Source organism: Lycium barbarum, chromosome 1 (assembly GCF_019175385.1).
Source record: "Lycium barbarum isolate Lr01 chromosome 1, ASM1917538v2, whole genome shotgun sequence".
Taxonomy (NCBI): Eukaryota; Viridiplantae; Streptophyta; class Magnoliopsida; order Solanales; family Solanaceae; genus Lycium; species Lycium barbarum.
Window position 1 is genome coordinate 152,883,124 of NC_083337.1, and position 8,093 is coordinate 152,891,216.

At 35.4% G+C, this 8,093-nt stretch overlaps 1 protein-coding gene across 3 annotated transcripts; it reads left to right on the forward strand.

The window, feature by feature from the left end:
* The first annotated feature begins 3,505 nt into the window (after positions 1 to 3,505).
* LOC132644953 (protein ROOT PRIMORDIUM DEFECTIVE 1) lies at positions 3,506 to 8,093 on the forward strand. Of its 3 annotated transcripts, XM_060361655.1 has the most exons (4): positions 3,506 to 5,183; positions 5,312 to 5,367; positions 6,980 to 7,144; positions 7,659 to 8,093. In XM_060361655.1, the coding sequence occupies exon 1, from the start codon at positions 3,786 to 3,788 to the stop codon at positions 5,163 to 5,165; it is 1,380 nt and encodes a 459-aa protein (XP_060217638.1). In that variant the 5' UTR covers positions 3,506 to 3,785; the 3' UTR covers positions 5,166 to 5,183; positions 5,312 to 5,367; positions 6,980 to 7,144; positions 7,659 to 8,093. The 3 variants fall into 3 exon arrangements, with proteins under 3 accessions (XP_060217638.1, XP_060217630.1, XP_060217646.1); XM_060361647.1 differs by having other exon boundaries at positions 6,980 to 8,093; XM_060361663.1 differs by lacking the exon at positions 6,980 to 7,144.

An 8,093-nucleotide genomic window follows, 5' to 3' on the forward strand; every position in this document is an offset into this window, starting at 1 on the left:
ATAGGACAATATTTATAAATGAAGAAAAGTAAAAAATTTCGCAAATTAAGTAACGAAATGTAAAAGATATTATTTTGACAACCATAGCGATATGGAGAGCAGAAAAACGGTAAAAAAAAGGAGGGGGGGGGGGGGGGGAGGGGTTTCGTTATATACCTGTGAAATGGAACAAAACATTTCGTTGGTATATAAACGGAAAAAAAAAATATTTTCCTATTTCATTTTTATATAAATGAAATACAAAAAAAAAATATATATTTATCCTATTTCATTGATATATGAATGAAATATAAAAAAAAAATATTCCAATTATTTTCCTATTTCATTTTTATATAAACGAAATACAAAAATAAAATAAAATGTTTATCCTATTTCATTGGAATATAAACGAAATGCAAATAAATAAATAAATTATAATTTCCTATTTCGTTGGAATATGAACGAAATTAAAAAAAAATTATCCTATTTCATTTTTTAATACACTAAATGCAAAAAACAAAAAAATATATTATAATTTCCTATTTCTTTTTTTTATTCACGAAATACAAAAAAAAAAAAAAAAAACCTATTTCATTCATTAAATTACGAAATGTAAAAAAATAAAAAATAAACACATTTCGTTGATTCACGAAATGCAAAAAAAAAAAAAACAAATAAACACATTTCGTTGATCAATTCACGAAATGCAAAAAAAAAAAAACAGTTTCTTTCATTAATTTCACGAATTGCAAAAAAAAAAAACACCTATTTCGTTGATTGTATCACGAAATGCAAAAAATAAAAATAAAAAAAATAATAAATCAGTTTCGTTGATTTAATTCACGAAGAAGAAAAATAAATAAATTAGGATTAGCCTATTTCGTGAATTGATTCACGAAATGCAAAGAAAAAAAATATCTCGCAAGTGTAGCGAAATGCAAGTAATCATTCGGCACCGGAACAATGTTGTGTGGGTATTTCGTTGGATACTCATTTTGGTCTAAAAAAAAAACATACTATTTTGAGCTAATGGCTGCAAAAATAAGCCATTTTGGCTCCGGACTCAGAAAAGCCAGAACGAAAAGTAAGCTAAGCTAAGGAGACCAATAATAATTTCATTGATAGCCTCTGGAAATGGAAATTCATTACATTTACGGAAAGCACGACTAGGGACCAAAGTCTAATAAAGGGAACTTAAGAATAATAACATAGCTAGTTTATTAGACTCAATTGTAAAAAGTAAGACTTAATAACTACTCTCTCTGTCTCAATTTATGTGACACTTTTCTGTTTTCAAAATTCAAACTGCATGAACTTTGACCAACATATTAAGATGTAATTTTTCACCAAATTGATATAAGAAAAGTTGCAACTTATAGTACTTTTCATGTTGTTTTCAAATATATATTTAAATCTTAAATTATTGCGTTAATATAACCCGATTTAGCTTCAAAATTTAGTCAATTTGACTCTTGAAAAGTGAAAAGTGCCGCATAAATTGGGACGGAGGGAGTACTTTTCTACAATAATTTTTTTTTTCCGGTTTAACATTGCCTCCATTGATCATTTATGTGCAAAAAACTCCAATATTGAGTTTGACATCCCAAACTTGTACATGACTATTGAGATGAGACGAAACTACTAAGCCTAACCAAAACATAAGCGAAAGTAGATTAATCAAGCGGGATCATTAACTGTTTGAGAGGATTTTGCTTGTTTGATCCTAAATGATGGAAGGTTCCATCTGTCCATATTTATTAGGCCCTTAATGTTGTTAAAAAGATCAACAAAAGAGTTGAACACTTGAATTTCATCAAGTCTGCGGCTTAGGTTAGCCAATCTGTCTGCAGGTTGGTTGGCTTCCCTAAAGCAGTGGTTGATTGTAACTCCATATTGTTCAACTAAACCCTGAATGCCAATGATGTAGTTAGTTATTCTCTAAGGTACTTTCTACTCCCTTCTTACACATTTAGTTATTAGAAAGGAGTATGTTTCACCCCAGATTGCTTTGTAACCATTGTTAAAGCACCATTGAATTCCAAAAAGCATGCTACTGCTTCAGCCATGTTACTGGTCCAGCTCCCAAAGGCATGGAGTATGCAAATATGAACTTTCCATTGCTATCTCTGACTATGCCTTCACCTCCACAGATTCCTTGTATGCAACTCCCATTAGTTTGTGCTCTTGGTTTATCCATCTTACAATAGTGCTGGTTTTCTGTTGAATAGTTACATCTCAAGCTTGACAAATTTTCCTCCGATTTTCTCCTATTTTACCCTTTCCAAACTTGTTACTGGTTACCTGCAAAAAAAAAAAAAAAAAAAAAGATATAATATTAGTTTTAGTTTTATAAAAAAAATAGGGTGAAAAAAGTTATCACTGTTGCCCTGGATCGAACATGGTTCATTTACAACAACTTCTTATCCTCTTAAGTACTACACTCCCATCCTCATGTACAACTCCACCAATACTCTTCTTATTGCACTCCATTTTAATCGTATCAAAAACCCTAAACCCAAATTTCAGAACCCCCAAAGTATCAAAATGCACATTTTTCTTTCAATTTCAACAAAAGTAATACATTTAAAATCCTTAATTTTGATCCCAAGTAAATTTTGAACGAATTGAAATTTGAGCTATTTATTAATTTAATTCAGTTTGACGCACTCAAATTTAACCCAACTCACCCATAGCCACTGGATAAGAAGTTCAATGCTAAATTACTATACTACTCCACTAGTCCACTTACTAACCTACTATGTAAAACTGGAACACAGGCATTGATTTTCCTCCACGGAAGAACTGCAATTTCCTCCATCAAAGTTTCTATATTACCAATTTCACCCTTACCCTCTGTTTGGATGGTTGTTTCTTGTGGTTCATTAATGTACAGTATGGTATGATACAGTAAGGTGTTATACTGTATTGTATTGTACTGTATTAATGAATACAATGTTTGGATAGACTGTATCGTTTGTTGTGATTTAATAACATTTGTATTGTTTGGTTTGACTGTATGGTATACTTGTAAGTTTATTAAAATATCCTTAACTATTAATTAGAAATTAATTTATATATATTAATAAAACTCAGGTAAAGAATAAAATAGAAACTTTAAAAAATAAGCAGTAGTGCGTTGGGGTGGTAGAGGGGTGGGTGGTGTGAGGTGTGTGGTTGTGAAATGAGGGTTGGGGTAGTGAGTGATAGGGTGGGGATGAGTGATTATGGGAGTAGGGTTAGGTGGTGTTGAGAGGTAGTGGATGGGGGTAAGGATGGGGGTGGGGTGGGTGGTGTGAGGTGGGTGGTGTGGGATGAGGGTGGGGGTGAGTTGTTGTGAGGTGGGTTTGGGCGGTAGGTGGTGGTTGGGGTGGTGTGAATGGATGGCAGAGGAATGGGGTAGTTAGATTTAGGGGTGGGTAAGTAGCGGAGGGTGGGATGGGGGTGAGTGGTAGGGTGAGGGTGAGGTGGATGGTGAAGAATGGGCATAATGAAAAGATAAAATACGTAATTACAAAAAAATCATCAAATTCATGATTACAAAAATTGAAACATTTTATGATTAAATAATCATAAAATCAACCACAAATTTAGAACACCGTATCACAATTTTGAAAACAATGAAAATAAACATCATTTTATAGGATACCATACGTTGATGAACCACGGGAAGCTACCATCCAAGCAGGGGGTTAATGTTCTCAATCGATCTACATAAAACTTCATCCTTGAAATCCCGTCCCTGCTGCAACATCTTTCCCGTAAAACCCTAAACCCCAAATTCCATAACCCCCAAACAAAGTATCAAAATGCACACTTTCCTTTCAATTTCAAGAAAACTATTACACTTAAAATCCACATCATGGATTCCTACAGTTTTCCTATTATCCCCAAAGCAAATGTCACAGTCAACTTCCATACCAAGAAACCAACAACGTATTCGTGACCATGGTTACGATGATTACATGGAAGTGGAAAAGAAAACCCGTAAAGTCACAAAATTTCAAGAACTACTTCTTTCTCAACCAAATTCAGTGATTGCCATTTCTCGACTTGATATGCTTGCACGTCGTTTTGGTTTCAAACAATATGAAGCAGGCAAGTTTATTCTCAAATTCCCACATGTTTTCGAGGTATTCGAGCATCCAGTTCAAAGAATACTATATTGTAGGCTTACCCGTAAAGCAATGCTTCAAATTGAGCAAGAAAAACAAGCCCTTTTAGATCAAGTGCATGATCAAGCTGTTACCCGTTTACGAAAGCTTTTAATTCTTTCGAATACGGGTAGATTAAGGTTAGAACATGTTAGGATTGCTAGGAAAGAATTTGGTTTACCTGATGATTTTGAGTTTTCTGTTGTTTTGAAGTATCCTAAGTATTTTAGATTGTTTGATGCTAAAGAGACTAGGAATAAGTACATTGAGGTTGTTGAAAGAGACCCGAAATTAGCTGTTTGTGCTGTGGAGAATGTTAGGGAGAGGGAGTATAGAGAAAAGGGCGGTGAAGAAGAGAATGTGCGGTTTTCGTTTAGAGTGAATTTCCCGCCAGGTTTTAAGATTGGGAAATATTATAAGATTGCTGTTTGGAAGTGGCAAAGGTTGCCTTATTGGTTGCCGTATGAGGATATCTCTGGTTATGATTTGAGGTCACTCGAGGCACAAAAAAGGATGGAAAAGAGAGCAGTTGCAACTATTCATGAATTGTTGTCGTTGACAGTTGAAAAGAAGATTACTTTGGAGAGAATCGCACATTTTAGGTTGGCAATGGATTTGCCGAAGAAGCTGAAAGACTTTCTCCTACAGCATCAGGGAATATTTTATATTTCGACGAGGGGAAATATGGGGAAATTGCATACGGTGTTTCTCAGGGAGGCTTATAGAAAGGGAGAGTTGATTGAGCCAAATGAATTGTATCTCGCTAGGAGAAGGCTGGCTGAATTGGTTTTGCTGAGTCCAAGGAAAGCCGTTGTGGATAAAAGATTGGTTAATTATAGAACACAAAGAGACGATGATGAAATAGCTGACTATGTTGAGAATGAAGGAGAGCATTCAACCACTCAAGAGACAGTTAGAGAAGATGTGGGAGAAGAAAGCCAGGACTCTGATGATGATTGCAGTATTGACTCTGAGGAGGAAGTCAATAATGATGATGTTACTGATGATGCAGAGGACACTCGTGTCACTGACTAACCGAACTTATCCTAGCTAGTACGGTCGTTATTGTGGTTCTTGATATACCCTTAATTTGTTCTTCAGCTGTTAAATTATTGGAAAATCAGCTTATTCATCTGATTTTTTTTTTTTTTTTTTTTTTTTTTTGTATTGTAAATCTTCAGGTACTTGATATCGGGAGTTCTTTGAGTGCCAAATGAATTTAGTCCGAGACCACCTGGTAAGTTTTTGTTTTTCTGTACTTCATTACCACTTTATTCATTTGTCGCCCTCCACCCCTTTTCTTTGATTTCTTGATAGTGGAATTAATGTATCACTCTTTTTTGGTCGAGGAACGTATCACTCTGAACTCCCTTAATGTGTCTACTGATTCCTCCTTCGGTAGTTACCGTTTTGATTTTGAGCAAGTCTTGCTTTGTTTCAAGAATAACATTGTCTATGTTTCCCTGGAGAATCTATGTGTTCCCGCTTGAATGAATTGAAGTAGACCTTATGAATTACTTTAGTAAGCCCCTTCTCCAATCAAATAGGTAGTCATCTACCAACATGAGCGTGGGGTTTAAGGAGTTCTCAGTGAGCTTTGATTTTTGATTATGTATACTGTAAGATATCATGGAATTCAATTCAGAGATCTTCTAGTTTTTGTGAAATTGAAAATTCAGAGATCTTCTAGTTTTTGTGAAATTGAAAATTCAGAGATCTTCTAGTTGCTGCAGGACAATATCTTTGTGCTTCTTTTTGGTAATTGAAACTTAAGAAGGGTTATGGTGAAAATATTTCCCTTGATAAGATTAGATCGTTTAGCACAAATGACAAAAAGTAACTACACCTTAATCCTAAACTAACTGAGGACTTTTGAAGAAGTGTGGCTAAGAGACTTCAAACCAGACCAATGTTGAAAATAGAGATGCAACAAGAGGACTTCCTGGAGTCACTGATCCTAGTACTAGCTCGCCCAAAGCATGTTTAACTTGATAGTTTTTATGGGTTTGGTGCATCAGCGCTGGTATCATCTCAGCCATGGTTTAGCATTTTATCCAAAGAAACTTAGATAGTTTAGCATTTGCTACCTCATTTAATGTAGTGAGGGAGGTGTCGGATTTCCATTTCCAGGATAGGAAGTATAACGTTCTTTTTCGATTATATTGGAATTTACAGCCCGTTATAATCCGTAGGAAAAGAGATATTGACTAGTGGCCAGTCGTCTGCTGATTGATTTAAATTTCTAAGTGAGCACCTGCGTGTGGGTTTTACTCTCACTCTTTCCCCACCTCTGGTCCTTCTATAAAATGTTAATTGATTTCAACCCAGGACTTTGGTTTAGTGGTGAGAGTGCAATGCCTGATGTATGGGTTAGGTGCATGTCACGGGTTCAAACCATATTGCGGACAAAAGCATGGTATTTGAGCGGAAAAAGGTAGAGGGCCCATTATCCCACCGAGTTTCGAACTGTGCGCCAATGGCTCTCAGGGAATTTATCGGTTATGAAAAGAAAATGTTAATTGAGTTCTTTCGTCTTGCATGTGATCATCAATTAGTTTTCAAAAGAAACTAAGTAAAAGGTACTACTCTAATGCGTTCTGTTTATTGGTTGTCAGCAGCGTGGAAAAGTTTGGTTTTCTAGCTAGTAGTAGCAAAGTTGTAGTAATGTCTGATTCTTAATGCCCTTCAATTTGTATAGAAGTTTCTTCTACTCTGTCCTGTGATGTAAGAAGTCTATTGGTATATACTTCATAAGCAAGCCAGTGATTCTTAATGCAGATATGATTTGGACATTTTGAAGTTTTAAATAGTTTGCTTGCAATTTTTCAATGAATTGAGTGATTTTGCAGGAAGAGATTTCTAAGTTGAATGAAGAAGGGATACGGTTGCAAGATCTGGGAAGCAGTTTCTGCCCTTGTTTTCAAAGTTTCTACTGATATGTTTAATTTTCACCTCTTCTATAAATCTTGGCTTGTGGGGAGATCTTTATGCTAGAGATTCTTATACTTTTGCTGGTACATAGCAATTTCTCCTCCCGACTGAATGAAAAAGATTGTTTCACTATTTAGGATAGAAAACCTGATATAAGTTATCAATTTTTGCAATTAGGTTCAGCCATCTTTTATCTTGTATGAAAAATACTTATGCCTACTAGGGTCAGACAGAAGGGAAGGAACTCATTGGGGGTGAGGTAGTTGGGGACAGAAATAATGGAGATAGAGGTTCTCTGGGTAATCATATTGCTTCATGAATATATAAAAAGATGATAGTCGTGGTCTGGCTGTGGGTTTGGCAACAGTGATGGTGGATGTAATGGAAGGAATAGATGGGCGGTCCGTCTGTGTTTTGGCAGGTTTAGGGCTTGGTAGGTCTTTTTTGGGAAAACATATAACGAATATCAGTTGTTTTGGCAAAGACTTTCTCATTTCTATTTTTTGTTGTTATTGCTTTCAAACATTTCGCTCAGTGTTCTTCATCATGATTTAATTGCTGGCTTTGTTTCCATTTATGGTCTTGTTGGCATTGTAGTTGGAAGAGTTAAAGAATGGTCGAAGTGTATCAGGTCAAAAGATGAATTTTAGTCACGGTGGTAGTGATGTGGGGAAGAAAATGGATTTCAGATGATCCCCATTGATACTCAGCGAAGAGAAAAAGTGAAAGATGCTATGCGTGGAGTTCATATGGAAAATATGCATGGGGCCACGGTGAACTTCAGGTTGGGTTGTTGCTTCTAATGAGTTTTCTTGGTACAAAGATTAACTTTGTTCCATTGTAATTAGTCATTTAACAGTCATATTTTTGGCGGAGGCATCTCAGTAGGGCGTTTAAATGCTTTTACCTAACTTTGTTGCGAAAATAAGCTTCCTTGATTTATATCCACTGTAGTTGATATTTTTACCTTTCATTTTTACGATTCTTCTCCAGCTCGTCTTCTTCATCATCAAGAAAACACCATGGTTCTTT